This window comes from Oratosquilla oratoria, chromosome 4 (genome assembly GCF_046742065.1).
Source record: "Oratosquilla oratoria isolate Oo_2021 chromosome 4, ASM4674206v1, whole genome shotgun sequence".
Taxonomy (NCBI): Eukaryota; Metazoa; Arthropoda; class Malacostraca; order Stomatopoda; family Squillidae; genus Oratosquilla; species Oratosquilla oratoria.
In genome coordinates this window covers 76,262,700-76,287,389 of record NC_134780.1, presented here as the reverse complement: position 1 = coordinate 76,287,389, position 24,690 = coordinate 76,262,700, and the positions used below count along the sequence as shown (strand labels likewise).

The window sequence follows — 24,690 nt, the reverse complement described above, 5'->3', positions numbered from 1 at the left end:
CTATTCATCACCAAAAATATTGTCAACAAGCTTCCTCCCTCTCCCCCTGACCCGACCTCGTGTCAGCCTCAGGTCAACTAGGGCTGGGGCAGTGATGTTCTGTATTTTCTCGTGTTCCCTTTCTTTTGTAAGAGGTTGCTACTTAAGATAGCCTCCTCCCTGCCACTTTGTACTACTGAAGAGGATTGCAGGTAGCAATCGAAATATATAGTTCCGCTTACGCAACTCTTTCTTTCGTCCGACTGTGGTGTTAGTTGTGATTTATAAATGTGTTACTACATTTCTCACCTGTGATATATATATATATATATATATATATATATATATACATACATATATATATATATATATACATATATATATATTCAACTGAAAAAAATCGTCAATCCTCTACAGTTCGAAAACAAGTTCGGGAATCGTCGGAAGTGAAATGCTTGTCATTGGACACATTGAATCTATTTAATAGCTGTGAGATTTTTTTTTTTCTTTTTTTTTTTTTTTTTTTTTTTTTTTTTTTTTTTTTTTTTTTTTTTTTTTTTTTTTTTTTTTTTTAAGTTATGGTCTATTATGTAGCTGTCGAATGTAAAAACACTCAGGGAATATACCAACAAAAACAAGTGTTAGTAATTTGAAATTCCACATCTATAGGAGCTTCATAAAATTTAGTAATATATTCATTGATATTGTATTTAATAAATCGTTATCAATATATAGCAATATAATTATGTATATGACTATTTTCTAGAACAATGATTTGTGTGATTATTTCTAAAGTTAAATATCGTAAATATACATTAACCTATAAACAGACACAAGTTCTATTAAACATTAGAATTGTTTTATATGATAATTGCATTGATTAATCCCTTTTGCGGTTACTTTCCTTTCACATCTTCGCATATGTGCAGAAAGGGAATCAAGTGCGGAATGACTACAAATCTGACGACTATATGACCTTATATTATGATAACCTAACCATTAAAATCTCTAATATATTCAAATAAGGGGAGTGATATGTTGAATGTGTCAGGTCATTACGTAACATGTGAATGTTTAGATAGAAAGCTAACCAGCAACTATTAGTATTTGCGATGAGACGTTTCCCTGTTATAGATACATAATGTTGTTGTAGAGATTAAAGATATTACATGCATATGGTATGCGCATATACGATAATACAGATAAACAGCTGTTGAAAATGTAATGCAACATCACATGCCAACAGTTGATATTGTGTTTATACGCATGCGCACTTCACATAAGACTAATCTCGTAAGACAATAACGCGTAAAACTCAAAAATCTAATTCTGAAATAAACAAAATACACCTTTATGATAGTATATGACGGATGCGTTTCTCGACAACAAGTTAACATACTCGAAAATAGCCATTCTTGTATTTTAGTGTTCTGGCCTTAGTTAAAATAACATGAAACATTTAAAAACTTTGTACGAATCATAACGAAACCATGCAAGTTTGCATCGCTCGGCTAGACGATCATGGCGCATAGAAATAGCAGGGAAAATGGAGGAACTCGCTCCTGACATTTTCAAGGGTCAGAAAATAATAGTCACCGTCGATGAAGCTAACCCAGATTTACTTGTTGTGTCGTTTGAGCATGGCAGTAAATGTTTTCAAGGGGTTTTGCTAGATTCACGCAAGGGGTAAGCTACAGTTGGTGTTTGTAATGTTAAGAATTTCCACATCGCCATGTTTGTACGCTTGGAAACGGAATTAAGCCTGCCTGTTGCCTCAAATTTCTCACTTGTCTCTATTCTTTAAACCTTCTAACTTATCATAACTTCTTCAGTGTATCATGCTGCAGTGATTAGTATATAGGAAAACGTTGTATAACGTATAGAACTTAACATGAATTATGTAGGATAAGCAAGCCTTTGTTTGACAAAGCTTAGAAGTTATCCAGCTTGAAAACATAATGAAATAGTTTATCTTACTCAGAGATTGTGTGAAATAGTTTAAATTTGTAAGACAAGTTATAAATAGAGTTAAAGAAGAGCTTGGTGCATGTTTTAGGATCAATAAGACACATACATGTTGACCCCTGGGTTTTTTGGGTACTGAAGAGAAATAAGCTTTTTTGCTGGGGTTAACAGTATGTAAAATGAAATTATAATGTTCTATGAATTCATAATGTAATTGTAGAAAGACCTGTATGAAAAAGTAGTGATATGTTTGGGTGCTATGAGTTGACATATTTATAGAGGGACTGGTCCCTGGATACCAAATGAAAATATTCGATGTGCATTCCAGTCATTGTTTCACTATTTATCTAAACATTGTTGTATACAGGAACGGAGCTATGCTCTTGAGATTCTGTAACTTATGTACTATACCATATGTTAGATAAGTGTATAGTCTATAGATCCTGCGTGGGGTATATCATGATCAAGGATATTTCAGGAGGTGGCGCATGTATATGGGAAACTATATCTTTATTCTTATCAGACATATGGTCTTTTTCAATTTATTCCCATGACTGTTACCTTTCCATCCCACCCTAAGAGATCTTCTCCATCTGTTTTGTCCACTCCTTTCATTGACCAAAATAATACAGCCAGGTCACCTCTGTATGAAAATGTGCATATGATATTATTTACATTTACTTCCTTAGTTTACTTTGCAGAATCTAGAGGGTCTTCCTCAAAGCTGTAATGGTTTACCACTTCTGCTAACACAGAGGTGTTTGAAAAAGATCCAAATGATACTGTTGTATAAAATAGGATTTTGCTTTTATATGCCAATTTAATGAAGCGGCCTTGCTGTGGGTGTGCTGTGTCTTACGACACTGCTTCTGACCCAGGGCAGTGGACAAGATGCAGGGATGACCCGTCATCCAGGAGGTGCCAAGATTAGAGGGAGGGTGGAGTGTATTAGGGATGGAATGGGAGGGAATGGCTTTAATGGCTTTGTCTTCTGACTACCTCCTATGTAAGGGGGAAAACCCTTTGGTATATGTATGTATGTACCAGGAATGTCATTGAAATTGTTCAAATCACTCCCAGGGCTGAAATCATTTCAGTATTGCTGCGCTGTGAGCCATTACTCCAACTCTTGGGGGCAGGGAGTTGGGGGTGTGGGTGTGTGTAAAGTCACAGCACCCATAGATTGGTCATACATGAGCTCTGAGCTCTCATCTGGGAGGGTAGTAGCTGTCAATCATGCGTCCAACATGCGATCCAAGACCATGGTGAATTACACACACACACACAAATACAAACATACACCCAAACACACACACACGCACACACATTATGGGAGAGACATATGGACTACTGCAGAAGATTAAAGTGGCATTCCATTAAGTGGATGAAGAGATAATGAAAAAACTATCAAAACTTTGATGCATCCAAGACTGAAATATGCGTCAGTAGTATGGCCCCCACACAGAGTGAAGGATATAAGAAAGATTGAGTGGATATGAAGGGCAGGAACCAAACTGGTCCCCAGCCTGGCAGATAAATCATATGAAAAAAGATTATAGGTACTGGGTCTGCCAACTTTGAATGATCAAAGAGAAAGAGGTGATAAGATTACAAAGTTCAGGTCACTAAAGGGCATAGATTGCATTGATAGAAGAGATCTGATTAAAGATGGGAGGGCTTTATGAGGTCATGGAAAGTAAATTAAGAAAGTCCACATGTTGAAAGGATGTGAAGAAATACAGTTTTCCGTATAGATGTATAGATATGTGGAATAGCTGAGAAAGTGATATAGCCCAAGCTCAAACAATATGAGAGTTCAAATCTAAATATGTTAATTGGAAATCAAAGATATAGATTAATTTGGAACTGTACATGAATTTAAGTCTAGGTGTGTTAGAAAATTAGGGAATAGGAGACTGGACCCAATGAATGTTGCTCCTTTTGTGTATACTACAATTATGTAAATATGCATAAAACCTGATCCATTTAAAACTAGAATATACATAATTGGTATGGTGCTCGCACAAAATGAAAGATATAAGCAAGAATGAGAGAATACAAAGGGCAGCAAGCAGACTTGTTTCCAGCCTGGCAAATAAACCATATGAGGAGAGACTAAAAGCACTGGGTCTACCAACATTAAAAGATTGAAGAGAAAGAGGTAGATCATAGTATTCAGGTCACTAAATGGGACAGATTGCATTGATAGAAGAGATCTGTAAGAGGTCATTGGAGCAAAGAAAGACTAAATGATTTGAAGAAATAATTTTTCATATAGATGTATAAATACTTGGAATAGCTTAGAAGGAGACATAGCCTAAGCTGAAACAATACATGAATTAACATCTAGGTATGGTAATTGAAAATGAAGGATATGAACAAAGCTGGGACTATACATGACCTTAACCACTTCAGTACGATGACGCCTATATAGTCGTCATCAGGCATGAGTGGGTACACGAGGAGGCCGGCATCAGCATCTTGATTATTTATTTTTATTTATTTATTTGTTTGTATTTTATTTTATTTTTTATTTATTTATTTATTTTTTTTTTTTTTTCACGAGTTACCCCCATATTCTGCGAACTCGTTTGATCACATTTTCTGTGTTTATTATTACTCATAGTAAAAGAGAACAAGTAATACATCAGAGACTATATTTTATAATGTGATTAGTGTCATGCAAATTACATATGGCAGTCAATGCTGTGTGCAGGAATATGAGTAGTACTGAAGTGGTTAAGGTTAGGTATGATAATATAATCAATTAGAGTAGATGAGACCCAATGTATACATACATATATACATGTGTGTGTATATATATATATATAATTGTGTGTGTATGTACTTGCATGTATATATATATTTGTATACATGCATATATGTATATTTGTGTACATGTAGGTACATACATGCATATGTATATGTGGGTACATGCATAAGTACATGTATATACATGTGAATGTATGTGTGTATACATACATATGTACATGTGTATACTTGCATATGTATATGCATTTACCTAGTTGTATTTTTGCAGGAGAGCTATGCTCATAGTGACCCACTGTTGTATCTTCTGCATCCAGTTTTTACTTAGTCATGTATAGTTTTAGCACTCACTGTTTCCTCTTTCAGTTTGTTTCAGGTATCTATTACTCTGTGTGGGAAGCTATTCTTTTTCAGATCTCTTCTGTAACTGTCTTAAGTTTCTTCTCATGTCCTCTTGTAGCTCTTCTATCCCATTTTAGTAGGTCATCCCTATCAAGAATTTCCATCCCTTTCATAATTCTGTAAATGGTTATCAAATCATCTCTTTCTCTTCTTTGTTCTAGAGTTGGTAAATTTAGTTTGGCCAATCTTTGTTTGCATGTCAAATTGCAAATTGTTGGTGCCATCATTGTCGTCGGTCTTTGATTATTTTTTTTTTTTTTTTTTTTTTTCCCTCTCTTTTTCTTTCTTTACTAGGTGTCCATAGAAACACTGAGTGTCCCAATTTTGGTCTCATCAGGGTAACTAGTATTTTCTTTACCATTTCTTCATCCATGTAGTCAAAGTCCACTTTCATTGATCTTAAGTTAAAAGTTTCTCTGGCTAAGTTGTTGACATGTTTGTCTGGTGTCATGTAGTTACTCCTAGATCTCTTTCTGAGTGTACTTTTTTTACTTCCTTTGTACCAATTTTATATTGATCTGAGATTTTATTTTTACTTTTTCCAAATTCTGTTATACTGCATTAATGTTAAAATTCACTTCACTCTTTTCACTCCATTTCCAGACTTTGTCCAGGTCTTCTTGAAGAGATTTGCAATCTTCCTCTTTACTTATTCTCTTTAATAGTTTCGCATCATCTGCAAAGAAGATCATATAACATTCCATGCCTTCATCCATATCATATAAATAGCAAACATTATTGGAGCCAATACAGAGCCTTGGGGGACTCCGCTTATCTCTTCCCAATTTGAGTTTTTGTCTCTAAGTAGCACCCTCATTTTTCTTCCGTTCAAGAAATCTTTCATCCATTCCAATAATTTTCCTTGTATTCCACCTATTGTTTCAATTTTTCTTTGTAGCTTTTTGTGTGGTACTTTGTCAAAAGCCTTTTGTAAGTCCAAGAAAGCACAATCTGCCCATCTGTCTCTTTCTTGTATTATTTCTATTAATCTTGAGTAAAAGCATATTAAGTTTGTAGTACATGATCTTCCACTTCCAAATCCAGATTGTTTAGAGTTTAGTATATTGTTCTCTTCCAAGTGTTTAATTAATTTATTTTTAATAACTTTTTCACATTTTTGCAATTGGGCTTGTAAGGGATACCAGTCTATAATTTATTGGATGAGATGGATGGATGGGGTGAAAGGGGCTTTGGGGAAGAGGGCAATGTTTGTTGAGGAAGGACAGGAGAAGACAGAAGATAGGGGTGAATGGAGAATGGTTGTATATGGATGATATTGTGATGCATGAGGTGGAATGGGTGGAGGGGGGTGGTGTGAGGTAGTATGTGTGAGAAAAATTTGACGCAGCCCAAAGGGATTTCTCCCTGTCTTCTCTTTTTCTGCATGAGGGGACAGAGAGAGGGGGTTGCCAATGTAATGAATCAGCCTTGTGGATTTGCTGTGTCTTGCAACACTGCTTCTGACCCAGGGCAGTGGACAAGATGCAGGGATGACCCGTCATCCAGGAGGTGCCAAGATAAGAGGGAGGGTGGAGGGGAGTGGAGTGTATTAGGGATGGAATGGGTGGGAATGGTTTTTATGCCTTTGTTTTTTGGCTACCTCCCTTGTAAGGGGAAAAAAAACCTTTGGTATATGTATGTATGTACAATATTTGCATTTTTCCAATCTTGTGGTACTTTTCCTTTTTTGAATGAGAAGTCAATTATCTTGTGTATTTTGTCTGTAGATCTATACATTCTTTCAATATCCAATTTGCTATTCCATCAGGCCCATATGACTTTCTGATGTCAAGATTCTTTATTTGGCCCCTTATTTCTTTCTGTGTCACCATTGTTTCTTTCATTTTAGGGGATCCTTTTTGCTGTCCTTTATCCCAAATTTGTGAGCTTTCAGTTGTAAATACAGACCTAAAATGTGTATACATGCATAGTACATGTATATACATGCATATGTACATATGTATACATTTACTTATTTGTATCTTACAGGAAAGGGAGCTATGCTTGTGGTGTCCCATCTCTGTATCTCGCAGTATCAAAATTATTCTTAAATTTGTGTATGGTTTTTGTGCACACTAACATTTCATCCAGTTTGTTCCATACATTCACAACTGTGGGAAAGCTATTCTTTTCCAAGTCTCTTCTATAACTGTCCTTTTTGTGTTTCTTTCCATGTCCTCTTGTATTTTTCATATCCCATTTTAGTAAGTTTTTTCTCTCAAAGATTTCCATACCTCTTATGATTCTATAGATGGTCAACAAGTCTCCTCTTTCTCTTTTTTGTTCCAGGGTCAGTAACTCTAGTTATGACAGTTTTGAAAGTGTGGGGTCCATCTTTGTAGTTGCTCATTGGATTATTTAAATTTTCCTTATATTCTTTTTGGTACTGGGTGACCATAGTGTTACTGTGTACTCCAGTCTTGGTTTTATCAGTGTGACTAGTATTTTCTTCACCATTTCTTTGTTCAAGTAAGTAAATGCCACTTTTATTGACCTCGGCAAGTTTTAGGTTTCTCTGAAAATTTTGTTTATCTGTGTATTGGAGAACACATCCTTTGTGATGATTACTCCCAAGTCTTTTTTAAATCCCACTTTCTGTACATTCTTTTCTCTGATTTTATATTGTCTTGATATCCTGTTTTTACTTTTTCCAAATTCGATTATACCACATGTCGAAGTCCACTTCCCACTTCTAACTCCATTCCCAAATTTTGTTCAGATCTCTCTGCAGTGACTAACAGTCTATTTCAGTGCTCACTTTTCTCAATAATTTTGTGTCATCAGCAAAGAAGTTCATGTAACTGTCCACACCCTTGTCCATGTCATTCACATAAATAGCAAACATTATTGGAGCCAGTACCAATCCCTGGGGAATGCTAATCACCTCTTCCCAAATAGAATCTTTGTGAGCACTACTCTTCATTTTTCTTCTATGCAAAAAATCCTCCATCCATTCCAGTAGTTTAGCTTGTACTCGTCCTATAGTTTTCAGTTTTCCTAATAGTTCTCTATGTGGCACTTTATCAGAAGCTTTGTGTAGATCTAGGAAAGCACAATAAGCCCACCCATCCCTTTCCTGTATTATATCTAATTGTCTTGAGTAAAAGCAGATCAGGTTTGTGCCACATGATCTTCCCCATCTGAATCCAAACTGTCTCAGGTTTAGTATGTTGTTCTCTTCCAGATTTTTTGTCCATCTATATTTTATAACTTCACAAATTTTGGCAACAGTACTTGTAAGGGAAACTGGTCTGTAATTTGTTGGGTCTTCCTTGTTACCTTGTTTATATATTGGTAAGAAGTTGGCCTTTTTCCAGTCTTCTGGTATTTTTCCTTCCTTAAGTGAACAATTTGTTGTATTATATATTTTGATTACTAGTTCTTTACACTCCTTTAATATCCAGTTTGCAATTCCATCCTGGCCATGTGATTTTCTGACATCAAGGCTTGTTATTTGATCCATTATTTTAGCTCATGTCTTTATTATGTCCTTCATAGGGAGGATTTTACAACTTGCCCTTCATCCCAGTGCCATACTTTTACTCTGTATTCCATGTTCCCCTGGCATAGGTTTTCTATTTCGTGCTTGTTTTTCAACTTCTCATTCACATATCTATAGAATAGTTTTGGTTGATCCTTACATTTTTCTAGTATGTCTTTTTACATTTTTATTCCCTGTGTATTTTTACATTCCTTTCATTGATATATATTTAACACTTTCAAGGATTTATCTCCTTTTTCTTTCTTTTCCAAGCTTTTTATATATATATATATATATATATATATATAATTTATTCATTATGTTTTTTTTTTTTTTTTTTTTTTTTTTTTTTCCTGCTGCACTTTGTTAAACCAGCACTTATTATATTCCTTTTCCTGTTTTTGTCTTGGTACATATCTATCCACCCCTTCATTATAGATTTTCTTTAAAATCTTCCATTTTTCTTCCACACGTATCTTTTCATTGTGAAATTTATCCTAACTCGCTTCTTGAAAACATTTCTTAAGTTTCACAAAGTCCGTTTTACTGCATACCAGTCTCTCTTTTCTGTATTTCTCTCTTATATAAATTTCCTCCTGTAGTTCTAGTTCAAGTTGTGGTCACTCTTCCCAATTGGTGTCGTTCAATTTTATCCACAATTTCAGGTTCTGACATAAAAAATAAATCCAGTCTTGATAGTTCTTCATTATTTCTATATCAGATGTTTTCTTTTATCCATTGTCTCATTGTACATTCCATAGTCATGTCAAGTAATACATTTCCCCATAATTCCTCTCCACCTTTCACTGTCATCTCTTCCCAACAAATTTCTTTGCAGTTAAAATCCCCTATAAGTACCACATTTCCTTCATCTTTCATCACCCCAATTAAAGAAAACCTTGTATCTTCTAACATTTTAAAAATAATCTCTCTCCAGGAACCCATTTTTGGGAGCACATAGATTACCACATTCTCTTTTTCATGTCTTTATCTTCAACTCTTATTGTGATCATTTCCACACTGTTCCCTCCATTTGTAACCTTCATCACATTTAAATTTTTCTTAGCCAAGAACAGGATTCCTCCACCCTGTTTTTCCTCTCTATATCAAAACCAGTGATTATATAATCTATTTCCAACACTGTTAGGTGATAGTGGACCCCTTAATTTTGTCTCTACAATTGCCATTATGTTTGGTTGTGCTTCTGACAAGTAAATATTAAGCTCATTTAATCTTGAAATTAAACCATTTATATCAGTATAAGCCACTTTAACTTTCTGCACTCTTTCTTTGTTCCTTTCATATAGTATGTGTGTATGAGTATATGTTCAATTGTACATATGTATATGCATGTGTATGTATATGTATACTGTATGTATATATGTGTATACTGTATTTATATGTTTACTTCATCATAGTATACAGGACTGGAGCATTGTTCATTTGGTCCTTTCTCCCACTCTCTAGTTTAACATACCCAGCTTCAAATTTATTTCCAATTATCTTATTTAGACTTTTTTTTTTCTTCTTCTTCTTGAATTTCCTTGAATTTTTCTTTATCTCCAATTATCACATTTAGATTCTTTTTCTGCATGAGGGGATGGAGAGGGGGGTTGCCAATCCAATTAAGTGAAGCAGCTGTACTGTGGATGTACTGTGTCATGTTACATTGCCTCTGACCCAGGGGAATGGGCAGGATACAGGGATGACCCATCATCCATGAGGAGCTAAGATGAGAGAGTAAGGGGAGGTGGATGAGAGTGGAATTGGTGAGAATAGGTACATGTCTTTGACTTTGGCTACCTCCCTTATAAGGGGGGAAAAGGTTTTGGTATATAGATAGATTATTTGGATTTGAATTCATACATTGTTCAAGCTTAAACTATATGAGTACCTCCATAGGAGGGTGATCCAGGCTCCACAGGCCCCCAGACCCTGATTTGATGTTCAACCAGCCAACCTGGGCTTCCCACACGCCTGATGGAAGTTGGAATAGTCTCCCTCTGAGTTGTACACAAGATGCCCACATCAGTGGTTTGAGCACGAAATCAGGGTCTAGCAGCCTGTGGTGCTTGGATCACTCTTCCACAGTGCTACTCATATCACCTAACCTATTTCATGTATTTATGCATCTATATGGAAAACTATTTCTTCACATCCTTTAGTCATGTGATCTTTCCTGATTTGTTCCCATGACTTTTTTTTCTCTCTCTCTCTCTCTCTCTCTCTCTCTCTCTCTCTCTCTCCTCCTCACAATCTTGCATAGATCCTTCACTCTATGTGGGACCATACCACTGATGCATATTCTAATCTTGTAAGGGTTAGGGTTTTAATGTTTTTTCCATCTCTATCCATATAGTGAAATGCCACTTTAATCTCCTGCTGATTGTCTCTCAGGTGACAGGTTGTCTACAGTATATACATTGTATGTACATGTGCATATATATTAATGAACTTCAGCAGTAATTCAGTTAAGGAAAAAGATAGTACAGAATCTATTTGGGTGGAGATTATAGGCAAGAATAAAAAACTTATTACTGGTATCCAATATAGACCTAACCTCAGCATTGAGCAGACTGATCCCCTGATTCATGAAATTCATAGTGCGTCCCAGTACAAAAACATTGTGATCATGAGAGATTTTAATTATAGAAACATTGACTAGGAAATCTTAGGAGATCAGGAAGCACAAAAATTCTTAGATGTGGTGCAGGACAATTTCCTGAGGGGAGATAATATTCTGGACTTACTTTTAACTAATAATGAGCACCTAACGAGAAACTTAAAAGTGGGAGATAATCTAGACTAGCTACCATCAAGAAATAAATTTGATATTATTTGGGAAGAATTAAATAGTACAAATAACATTCTAGTACTGGGCTTCAGCAGAGCCAATTTCGATAAGATGAGAAAGTATTTAAGACATTTGGTCACTTACAAGACTGACTCAGGGGGCTGTGACAGGATAAGATATACGGTTAGTCTGGACATCATTAGTGCAGTCAGGTTTCAGGTCACAAAGGGTAATATGTGTACCTTGGGTGAGGTCACTTACAAGCGCAAGGTCAACAGCCCACTTAGTGATTTGGATGAAATGTATAGTAACTTAACAGACTTAATTCTAAATGCACAAAATAAATTTATTCCCCTCATGTCATTACGGAAGAATAGTTATATTCCCAAATGGATGATGGACAGGCTGAAATGTAAGGTCAGAATGAAACGAGGACTTATGCAAGAATAAAAAAATGGGGAAACACATCTTAGATCCAAATATTACAATATGGCAAGATGGGTTAAAAAAAACACGGGCACAGCAAAACTTAACTATGAAATTAAGGTTGCCAGGCAAGCAAGATTCAACCCAAAGGGCTTCTTTCATCTCCACAGAACAAAAAATAAGGAAAGGATAGGCCCAATTATAAATGAAGATGTCACAATAGAATCGGAGGAAAAACTTAGTGAGATGTTTAACAAAAAATTTCTCTCGGTGTTTACTAAGGAGAGATTAGATAAGGTAACTGACTGCGATCCGATTTTCAGTGGGGATGAAGAAAATTGACTATCAAATATCAGCACAAGTAAGGTAGAAGTAGTCAAACAGATTGAAAGACTTAAAGATGCAAAATCCCAGGGTCCAGCCGAAATTTTTCTGAGAGTGCTTAAAGAGTGTAAATTTGAAATCTGCGACCAGTTAACAAAAATAGTTGATAAATTTGTAGACTGGTTTTGTGCCTATTGCTTGGGAGCAGGCAAATGTTGTTCCTGTTTTCAGAGAGATAAATCATCAATATACAACTACAGGCCAACATGTTAAGAAATCGAACCTGCAAAAACATAGCTATGGAAGTATAAAAAATGGCTCTGGTAATTAACAAAAAATGGCTAGTGAAATTTAAAGAAAAAAAAAAAAGAAAAATGGCTCTGAAAAAAAAAAGTATTTTCTTCCGTGGATTATTTATTGATATTACCTGCTTTTTGGAATGTTTCATCCACCTTTTACAATTTTCCCATGTTTTTGCCATTGCACTACTCATGGAAACTGGTCTATGATTCAGTGGTCCCTCTCTGTTACCTCCTTTATAAATTGGTATCCCATTTGCTAATTTCTATTCCAGTGGTATCTTGCCCTCTTCAAGCGAACTAGTTATAAGATTATGAACTGTTTTCTATATTCTTTCACCATCCAATTTGATATCTTGTTTGGTCATAAGGCTTTTCGTGTTTCCAATTTTTCTAACAATTAAATACTTATTCCATTCTCACTGTTATGTGTTTGTATTTACCTAGTTGTGTTATACGAGAAGAGCTATGCTCATAGTGACCTGTCTTTGTATCTTTCAGTATCAAGTTTGTTCTTAAATTCTTGTATAGTTTTTACACACACTGTTGCTATGCTCATGGTGACCCGACTTTGTATCTCTCAGCCTCAAGTTTTTCCTTAAAATCTTGAATAGTGTTTGCACCCACTGTTTCTTTGATTAATTCGTTCCAAGTATCTATCACACTGTGTAGGATGCCTTTTTTTTTCCATGCCCTCTTGTTTTTCCATTGTCCTATTTCAATAAATCATTAAATCATTCTTATCTAAGATTTCCAATCCCTTCTATAGATAGAAGGTCTCCTCTTTCCCTTCTTTGTTCCAGAGTTGGTAATTCTAATTTGGACAGTCTTTGTTCATATGTCATTTGGAAAGAGATGGTGCCAGTTTTGTTGTTGCTCTTTGTATTCTAATTTTTTATATTGTTTTTGGTACTGGGTGTCCATAGTGTTGCTGTGTATTTGAGTTTTGGTCTTATTAGTGTAGTTAGAATTTTTCTATCATTGCCTCATCCAAATAGGCAAATGCCACTTTTATTGACCTCAATAAATTGTAGGTTTCTCCAACTATTTTATTAAAATGTTTATCCGGTGTCATGTCTTTGTTGATCATCACTCCAAGGTCTTTTTCCGAGTTTACTTTTTTTACCTCTTCTTCGCCAATTTTATAATCTCTCGATATTCTGATTTTACTTTTTCCAAATTTCATTATACAGTACTACATTTCTTGATATTGAATTTCACTTCCCACTTTTGTGTCCATTTCCAGATCTAGTCCAAGTCTTGTTGTAATGAGTTGCAATCCTCCGTTTTTACTTTCTTTAGTATTTTTGTGTCTTCTGCAAAGAAATTCATATAACACTCTACTCCTTCATCCATGTCATTTATGTATATGGCAAACATGATCAGGGCCAGTACTGATCCCTGCGGGACACCACTTATCATTTCTTCCCAATTTGGGAATTTATCTCTAATTACTATTCTCATTTTCCTCCCAGTCAGGAAGTCTTTCATCCATTCCAATAATTTTCCTCGGATGCCACCTATTGGCTCTATCTTCCTTATTAGTTTCTTGTGTGGTACCTTATCAAATGCCTTTTGTAGGTCCAGAAAGGCAGTCTGCCCAACCATCTCTCTCTTGTATTATATCTATTAATGTCAAGTAGAAACAGATCAAGTTTGTTGTACATGATCTTCCTTGTCTGAATCGAAATTGATTTGGATTCAGTATAATTTTTTCTTCCAAACATTTAACCCATCTATTTTTGATGACCATTTCCCAAACCTGTATCTGGTATTTTCCCTTATCCACTGAGTCATTGTGTATTCAATGGTCATGTCGAGCAGGACGCTGCCCCCAGAGTTCCTCTCCACCCTTCACTGTCATTTCCTCCCAACTTGTTTCTTTTGAATTAAAGTCACCCATAATTACTGTACTTCCTCTGTCCTTCAGTATATTAGTTAATTCATATATTGTATCTTCTAATATTTTGGAATGATCGCTTTCTGTCCAGGACTGTGTTTTGGTGGACACATACACCACTACAAATTTTCTACTCTTCATATGTTTCCTTTCAACTTATATCATAATTGATTCTACATTATTTTTTCCTTCAATTATTTTTGTTACATTTAAATCTTTATTAGTCAAAATTAATACTCTGCCACCCTGTCCAGCAGTTGTGTATTTACCTAGTTGTAATATACGGGAAGGGAGCTATGCTCGTGGTGACCCGTCTTTGTATCTCTCCATATCAAGTTTTATCTTAAAATCTTGTATAGTGTTTGCACATACTGTTTCGTTGTCTAATTTGTTCCATGTATTTATCGCTCTGTGGAAAGCTGTTCCTTTTCAAGTTTCTTCCATAACTATCCTTTTTCAGTTTTTTCCATGTCCTCTCATTTTAACATTGTCCCACACTAACAAGTCGTTCCTGTCTAAAACTTCCATTCCTTTCATTCTGTAGATAGTCAGCAAATCTCCTCTTTCTCTTCTTTGTTCTAAAGTTGGTAGATTCAATTTGGACAGTCTTTGCTCGTATGTTAGTTCGGCAAGAGTTGGTGCTAGTTTGGTTGTCGCTCTTTGTATTCTTTTTAGTTTCTTAATATTATTTTTGGCACTGGGTGTCCAAAGTGATGCTGCGTACTCAAGTTTTGGTCTTATTAGTGTAGTTGGTATTTTCTTTATCATTTCTTCATCCAAATAAGCAAATTCCACTTTGATTGACCTCAATAAATTGTAGGTTTCTCCGAATATTTTATTTATATGCTTATCTGGTTTTATGTCCTTTCCAATCATCACTCCAAGATCTAATTCCGAGTTTGCTTTTTTTACTTTTTCTTCCCCCAATTCCGTAACCTTTGATATTCTGTTTTTACTCTTTCCAAATTCCATTATACTACATTTCTTTTTATTAAATTTTACTTCCCACTTTTGAGTCCAATTCCAGATCGTGTCCAAATCTTGTTGCAATGAGTTGCAGTCCTCTTCCGTTTTTACCTTCTTAGTAATTCTGCATCATCATTAGCATTATTTCAAGTGACATTGTGCCTCCTAAGCATTATTGTCTACTTTGCATATTAATATTTTATGTGTCTGTATGTAATTAGCAGAGAACAGTATTCAAGATTATGCATATTTAATGTTGTGATGACTTTATAGGGACATGAAATTTGTTTGTAAGAACCTATCTCTCATAATATAATGGGTTTATATGGGGGAAAAGTGCTCGATTTAAGTATATTCGATACACGAACAGTTTTCAAGAACGTAACTAGTTCGTAAATCGAGGGAGGAGTGTATATATTTATATATATATATATATATTTATTTAATGTTTCTTTTCAGGATAAAACATTGATTATGCTGACAAACCATTGTGTTGTGTAATTCATCATGCTATTTTCATTCTACAGAGGATTACATTCTATTTTTGTCATTAGTAATTGCTCATATATAACTATGAAGTACTGACAAAAACATCTTGTCATTTCAGGAGAATACCTTGTGGTGTGTATCCACCAGGTGGACAGTTTCCTCCTCCTTTGCCACCAATCTCTGAGAATGATGACCGTCTATATGCAGTCAAGCAACGACATACATATTGCCAAAATCAGGAGTCTGCAGCAGCTCCTGAAGATAATAAAGGCAAAAAAGGAATACAACTTCGTAAATCTATATCACTTACACCTCGTTTTAAAAATGCCAGAATGACTGTCAGGTTAAGACCCAGGCAGGTTTTGTGTTCTAAATGTCAGTCTATATGTAACGAAAAGTCGGAAAATGTCAGTGGTGCCAAGGGACAGAAGCCAAGTGAGCCACCGGTGAGAGGACAGACGACATACAACGAAGTGAGGAGAGATTCCAGACGTGAAACAAGGCAGCAGCACTTACAGGATTCTTCTAGGCGGGGTGGTGGAGGTGAGAAATGTTGCCCTAAACTTGTACCAAAGTTAGTCAAATTAAGACCAAGTGAAATAGAAACAGCTACTAATAAAGGAGTGAGTGGTTTAGCACTTAATCCTTTGAGATCTAGCAGAAGTGATTCTGATTCTAATGACAGTGAAGTCAGTGTTGGTTCTAATTCTGCATTTGTCAGCAGCACAAGTAGTCCTAGCAAAGTTCCCAAACTAACCATATCAACTAATGTATGTTCAGCAGACTCGGATAGTGGCAGAGGGAAGGGACGAATACCCAAAATGACAATCTCCACCATCAGCCTGAACCTGAATTCAAGTGAGGCAAGCAAAGAAGGCTCAGGGAAAAGTCGTAGTTCGAGACATTCAAGTGGGGAATCCCTGGAGGATTCCAGAACACCCAGCATACCTAAAATGATCTTGTCCACATCTGGAATATTGGTGGATTGTCATGATAAAAAGGAGAGAATGAAAAAGATACTTGATTCTAGTGATCCATCCGAGTCAAAACATAGAGGAGATGCAAAAGAGCTAAAGTTAAGATCAGGCAATGTACATAAAATGACCTTTACATCCTCATTTGTAAGTTCAACAGCAAATAGTGATACAGATAAAGACAAAAGTTCAGCCATTCCTAAACTTACTATATTACCTCTTGGTCAGAAAAAGACAGAAAGTCTGGAAAACAAGGACGCTTCGGTTTTAGATAAAATGCATTCGAGAAAAAAACGCTCAATAGGTTCTGTGGAAGGTCTCTGGGATGAGGAAATGGTAGATGAAGTTAACAAGAAGAGAAAACAAGATGGTCTAGATGCTGGAGTTGAAAAGACTCAAGTTATGAAAGAAGGTGAAGGTGAGGATGAAGACCTACCAAGAACCACGCCAGTGCTGAAGATCTCATTTGGTCGGGAAGGAAGAGGGATGGTCATGAAAATACCAGCCAAAAGCACCTCTGTGTCAAGTCATCCAACAGAAAGTGAGACAGAGGAGGAGCTTGAGAAAAAACGTAAGGACATTAGTGCCAAGGCTGCTAAGAAATCCCTTAAAAAGGCAAAGAAAGAAGCACAAAGAAAAGCACTGAATGGAGGAGCATCTCCAGGATATGCGGTTGGGGGAATGTCTCCACGATTTGGAGGAATGTCACCCTTGAGACTTGGGGGTGTAAGCTGCATGTCTCCGGCACGGATAGGCGGCTTTTCTCCTTCGAGGTTTGGTGGAGCATCTCCAGCAAGGTTTGGTGGAATGTCCCCAGCCAGAGCAGCAGTGGATATCACAAACAAAGATCTTCCACCAAAGAAACATAAACATAAAGTGAAACATAAGAAAAAACATAAAGAAGATCGAAAGCATAAAGAATGTGAAGATAATAAGGAGAAAAAGATTAAGGAGGCTGATGAGATAAAGACAGAACTGCAAGAGCCTCCTGATTCAACTTCAAGTACAGCAGAAGAAGCAAGCATCCCTGAGGATCCAGGTGTTTGGAATGTTGCAGAAACTTCACAGCAACAGGAATCTGCTTCGGCAACTCGTCAGAAACTTTCAATTTCCATTAAGAGGCTAAATAAAGGCTATATTGCATGTGACCCTCATCAAAATGACGTACCGGTGGACGACATAAATAAAGTATCCACGACAGATGAGACTGGGTTATTATTAGAAAGACTACAGGATTGTGGTGAGGAACTCGAAAGAGCAGAATCCTCACATGGGGAAGAATCTAGTAATAGTGATGAATACAGTGGAAACGAGGTTCCAAATTTCCCAGCTAGTGCACTTGTTATGAACAAAGACATAGTGATATCAAATAGTGAAACAGGCGTTAGTGAGGCAGCTCGGAAAGAAAGTCAGGCGTGTGTACAGGCAAAGGGAGTGGGAAGCAGTGCAAGAGAACTAGAACACCAGCAGCAGGAGTGGCAGAATGTGGAAATGAGCTTAACTGAAGATGGTAGAAGTCTTGCAGTAGGTGATGTCGTTTGGGGCAAGATCCACGGCTTTCCCTGGTGGCCAGCAAAGGTACAGTACAATTTTTTTCTGTTCAATTTGATTGTAGAAGATAATCTTTTCCCAATGTATTAATGGTTGCAGGAGAAATGTATAGTATGAGAAACTTGGGTGCGACATGTTGTCTACAAGGTCATAAGATAAAATGATAAAGTTTGTAAAGTTAAAAAAAAGTTGTAATATTTACCACTTCATAAAGTAGTACTATTTTTGCATGTAAGAATTTTAAAAATTTGGAGTTGCAGTAATTGCCCTATGATAGATTTTTCATTATTTATTTAAAAGTTACCATTCCCCATTGTTTTTGTAGCCCAGAGGACCATCGACAGGTGGTGGTGGTCATGTAAAATCCTATCAACACCTTCATCCCCATATGAAGGTGTTGACCTAAAGAAGTGATACTCCATTACCAGATTAGGATTAAATTTCTCTTTTCTGTCTAATGTGCATTTCCTCCACCTTTTCTCATGCTCCCCTTATGTTGTCATAACCCAGTGATGCAAGTGTCCCATATTAATACAATACAATTAAAGTCCAGTGGTTCTTTCTAGAGAAATCTATAAGTGGGCCAAAGAACTGTCACCATTCAGTGTGAAATTCTAGGCAACAATTATTTATAACCCAAAATGGAAAAATATGTGTTTTAGAAGTTATAGATAACAAAGGTTTTTGCTGAAAGTATTAAAAGATAAAAATTCCTTATAGAATTTGGAAACAGATTATGAAGAGTGTATGGATTGAAGGATATGCACATTGATACAGAAAAGTTGTGCAAACATTATGTGAATGGTAAGAAAAAATATGTATGGAGAAAATCATAGCTCTGAAAGAGAAGAATCCAAGATTTCTTTTTTATGAATTTTGGTTGAATTATTAAATAGGAAATGAATGTAAGAAATGAAGTTAAGTGGGAAAACGAGTACAAAGGAGTAGAGATAGGAGTGTAAAATGAAATGGATGTGTTACTAATGTGAATTGGAGTGATGTATAAAAAAGTAGTGAATGTGAAAATATTGATGAAAAAGGTCAATATTGTAGAGAGAGGATAAATAATAATTGTTGCATAGTTTCACTAACTGGGTACCATAAGCTTCACAGTGGCTGGCAGTGCCCTCTAGGCCCTTCCATAGATCTTATGGACTGATCACTGTGTTGTATTAGTATGAGACTGTTTCTATGAGCAGCTGATGCTTGTCAGCTTTCCTTATGAGAAAAGCCAGAGGAATTGCAGTTGAAAAGTTGATGGAGAGTTTGAGTCCATTCCTAAGATTAAGGGTTAGTCTTTTGGGATAAGTTGATGTGTTTTGAAGACTTGCAGCAAAGATAAATACAAGTTCCATCAAGCAGGACCACCACAAGAAAATACTTGTCAATGATAGTGATAAGTCCGAAAGCTTTGGGCTTCCATGGGATAATACAGGCACAGATCAATAAGAAAAAATCCCCATCCATGTTAAAAGAGAGATAATTTTCATGTTTTGTTCAGTGGGTAGAATTTTGGTTTCTGTTTAAGTGGCTAATGGAAAAGAGGTATTTTGTGTTTTTATGGATCTGGAAAAGTCATGTGACAGTCAGGAGGAAGGCATTGAGGAAGGTGTTGTAGATATATCAGATGGGAAGGGTTGTTGGCATTCCACCCCCCCCTACGAGTAATAGAACGTGTGGGAGGGTGGGACATAAAGAGTGGGTGATTTGAAGTGAAGGTAGGGATGTGCAAGGGTTTTGTATTGCCACTATGGTTGTTCATCTACTAGAGTACATGGATGGGGTGGTTTGGGTTATAAATGTGAAGGTTATGGGGTTTTGAAATGGGAAATAGGTGAGCCAGTAGTTGTTTGTGGATGACACTGCACTTGTGCCTGGATTGGAGAAAGGTCTAAGTGGTGGAGTTTGGAAGGGTATGTGAGAGAAGAAAGCTGAAAGTAAATAAGCAAAAATAAGGTGATGAGATGTAGAAGGGAAGAGGGTGGTAGTGAGTTGGAAGCAAATCTTAAAGAGAGGGAGATTGGAAGAAGTGAAGAGTTTTAAGTAGGGTCACATGCAGCAGGGAATGGAGGTCACATGTAGCAGGGAATGGAGAAATTGGGGTGGAGATAAATCACAGAGTAAGGGAAGTAAATAGATATCTTAAGGGAATGAAAAGTGTCGTGAGAAATGTGTATCTGGGGATGAACACAGAGAAGAACGTATGAAAGGATGATTGTGCCCATGAGAATGAATAGGACAGAGATAAGTTTAAGAAAGGTAGAAAGGAGCTTAAATGTATATGAAATTAAGTTTTAAGAAGCATGGCATAGATTGTGAGGATAAAAGTGAGGTGGAGAGTAGGGGTAAAAGGAGCTGACAGATATGGTGTATCAGAGAATATAGGGATGGTTTGGTACCCCTGTTTAGTATGCTAGCCAACTTCATTCAGAGTATGAACTTGGACTTTGCAATGTCCTGATTATCTGTCCCATCTTGTGACAAATCTAAGAACAAGCTGCCATCAGAAACATTTAACAGTTTCAATTTGTTTAAAACAGTGCACACTAATGTCAAACATAACAACATGATATACACATTGCCATGTACAGTATCACCAGGTTATGTTTGTAGAATTCCCATGGGTAGGTTGGGTAGTTAGTTTGGAGGGTTAAGATATGATTGTAAATAGGGGATATAATGCATCCTTGATAAAAAAAAAAAAAAAAAAATAAGATCTAGTGAATTGTGCATTATAAGGAATTATTCTTTAGTTCTCATGCATATTTTCTTTGGTATGTAGATACACAAATATACCAAAAGGTTCCCCCCCCCCCAACACACACACACACAAACACACAAGGAGGTAACAAAATCAAAACATACCCTCGTCGTAAACCCATCCCTCACTCACACCCATTCCTTTTCCCTATCTTAGCATCTTATGGATGAAGGGATAGCATTGTCTTCTGCCATACTGTTCAGGTCAGAGGCAGTACAACAGACACACCACTGCCAAAGCATGGTTTGCCAGCCGAAGCTAGTTTATCCCATCTCTTCATTACATAGCAAAGCTCTATCCATGCTCTCATCCATTTGAGAAATGTACTGAACAGACAAGAAATTCCTTCAGGCTGAATAATTTCAATCACTCTCCTTCACACTTGTTTTTTTCCCATTTTCTTGCTTGATATAGTCCTCTTGCATCCAATGCTCCCTTCCACCCATTCAACTGAAAAATGAAAATTGTGATGAAAAGAAAGACAGACATTGAAAATACATTTTATGCATATGAAAATTGGTATGATTTTGTTGGAGCTATTCCTTAGAATGCACACATTGCACGAAAGATCTTGGTGATCATTGAGTCAGCCCTGGCACTGTTGCTACCTTGGGGTTATGGGTCTCCTAGGACCTAGGGCAAGAGATTATTTTGTATAATTATTTATAGATATGAGAGTAACAGCATTTACTCTTTGCATCATATGAATACACATTATACACACAGGTTGTTGGTTTACGTGTTATGCTGCACCCTACGGGAGCAAACTCAGGTAACGAACAGTGGTTTCATCAGCAGCAAGCACATGTCAGCTGGTTTGGTTCCTCCACATCTTCTATGATGCAAGCTGATGCTCTTCAACCCTTCTTAGAAATGTTCAAGGTGAATGTTATGCACATTTTTAAAACAAGACTAATATTAAAGTACTATACTGTACTTGTGTGTTTTTAGTTCTAGTAATTGATATTGTCACAGGAAAGGGCATAGATATGTCATAGAAATTAATGAATAAGTAAAACTAGCACTCTGCCCATCTACTTTCTAGAACTACAGTACATGGTCAAACTGTTTCAAGGTTCTGTTTTCTAGATTTATTTCATTATTCTAAATCATACATAACATTGTGATAGTTACGAAATCACCAAAACCATATTCTCAATATTATCCTTTTAATCTTTGCAATTAACAGATACGACACAACAAAAAGAAACGAGGCCCGTATAGAGAAGCAGTACGACAAGCAACAGCAGAAGCACGTCAAAATGCTGGACTAGAGCAAGAAATAAATGAAGAAAAACAAAGTCATGAGCAACAAGATGTGCAAGAGCAGCTACAGCAAGAACAGCAGGACCAAGAAGATCAGCAGCAGCTACAACAGGAAGAGCAAGAACAACAACATGCAATGCAACAAGTACTACAGCAACCAGAAGTGGAACAGCAAGAAGTGCAGCAACAAGAACTGCTGCAACAAGAACTGCATCAGCAAGAAATGCAGCAGCAAGAGCTTCAGGAACAAGAATTGGAGGAGCAAGAAGAACAGCAACAAGAACTGCAGCAACAAGATCTGCAGCAACAAGAACTGCAGCAACAAGAACTACAACAAACTATACAGCAACATGACCTGCAGCAACCAGAATTACAGCAACAAGAACTGCAGCAGCAAGATCAGCAACTAGAAGCGGAACAGCAGCAAGATCAACACGAACAGCATCAGCTGGAACATCACCAAGAACAGGACATACAAGAACAAGAACTACCACAAGTAGAAGGTAATGAGGCACATTTTCAACAAATGGAAGAAGAACAAAGTCAAGAACTCAGACATTATCAGGAACTTCATGTACTAAGTGTACCAGTTGGGGTTTATCCAAAACAGACAGAGGAAGACCAAGAAGTTACTCAACAACAGCAAAGGTATGGCGAACTCTCGGGAGTTGAATATTTGGAGAGAGAGGAAAACCTTAAGACAGATGTTAGATTTGGTAATGGTAGGTTGATGCCCTACTATGAGCCGAAGGAAGACTATTTAGGAAGAGGAACAGTTATACATGGAGATGTGATTCAGCAAACTTCAGATCATCTTCAACTGCAGCAAGATGACATGGAGCAGGAACCAGAACCTCAGCAGTTTGAATCAAGTGGAACTACAGATGACTTTCAGCACACTCAGGAACTTGGCTTTGAGGCTCAGGGGGAGCTCCCATCAGTGACTCCAGAACATCTAGTGGGAGCTTCTCCGAGGGAAGTCGATGTTGTCAGCTGAGGCGTGAAGTTTCATCTTGAAAGGTTTTTCTCAGAAGATATAAATAAGGTATTTGCTTTTGTTATGGAGTAACTTTATGGTGCTATTCTGAACTGTAATATGTCGAGGCACCTTTAATACCTCAATGGTGATAGGGACATTAACTGGTATGCAGATATAGATATTTGTATTCTTTCAAAAAGTTAAAGTTTTCTTTAATGAGCATATATTTAGAAAAAGTAGATTTTTATTAAAGTTATACAAGGTGTCTGCCAGTGTTCAGGAAATGATGGATTTGCACTGGTAATTAATCATCATTATATGTGTGTATATATATATATGTATATGTATATATATGTATATATATATATATATATGTATATATATGTATATATATATGTGTGTGTATATATGTATATGTATATACATATATGTATATGTGTATATATATATATATATATACATATATATATATGTGTGTATATGTATAGTATATGTATTATATATATATATATATATATGTATGTATGCAAAGTAGACCACTTGGAAAAAGAAACTAATGAAGCAGAGCGCTTTCGTATAGTACATTTTCAGTGCACTGAAGATGTAAAATACGAAGGCTCTCTGCTTCATTAGTTTCTTTTTTCCAATATATATGTATTATGTATATATATGTGTGTGTGTGTGTATATATATATATATATATATATATATATGTATATATATATATATATATATATATATATTTATATATATATGTAATATGAATGTATGCAAACATTTTATGTATTTGTATGCAAGAATGTATGTTTGCATATGTTTGTGTGAATGCATATGTAAGTGTACAGTATGTATATAATAGATACGTTTATTGAAATTACCCTTTGGGTTTACAAACAAATTATGGAGGCAGGAGGTAGGTCACATCCTGCCACCCTTGGTCTCTTTCAAATGCATGAGGGCAGTCAAGGCAAAGTATGTTGAATTATTTCTCACGGCACTAGATTTGTACAAAAATATCACCATAAGCAGCATAGAATAGGGTGATGACTTGCTGGAAAGTTATTAGTTAAGCATTGGGAACTTAATCTAGGCAGTGAGTGATAGGCATGTAGAGTTTGGCAGTATACAGGTGAGTTACAGATGAGTGGTGGGTATCATGAGTATACAAGGAAAGTAGACTAAACATAAATGTAAGGGAGAAATTTGCCTAGATTGCCATGTGGTGGATGGATATGCAATTGACCATGATTTAAAGTATAACAACCAACATTCAATAATATATGTATATATATACACAATATGTATATTTTTAGACACCTTAAAAACCTCAGGCTATGGTACTTTCTTTAGACGTACCTTAATATG

At 36.2% G+C, this 24,690-nt stretch overlaps 1 protein-coding gene across 2 annotated transcripts; it reads left to right on the top strand.

Annotated features, from left to right (window-relative positions):
• The first annotated feature begins 1,491 nt into the window (after positions 1–1,491).
• On the top strand, positions 1,492–23,644 carry LOC143024917 (uncharacterized). 2 transcript variants are annotated; one of them, XM_076184382.1, is made up of 5 exons: positions 1,492–1,665; positions 15,913–16,337; positions 16,578–18,346; positions 21,807–21,962; positions 22,270–23,644. In XM_076184382.1, exons 1-5 carry the CDS (start codon positions 1,526–1,528, stop codon positions 23,341–23,343), a joined length of 3,564 nt encoding a protein of 1,187 aa, XP_076040497.1. In that variant the 5' UTR covers positions 1,492–1,525; the 3' UTR covers positions 23,344–23,644. The 2 variants fall into 2 exon arrangements, with proteins under 2 accessions (XP_076040497.1, XP_076040496.1); XM_076184381.1 differs by having other exon boundaries at positions 15,913–18,346.
• The last annotated feature ends 1,046 nt before the right edge of the window (positions 23,645–24,690 follow it).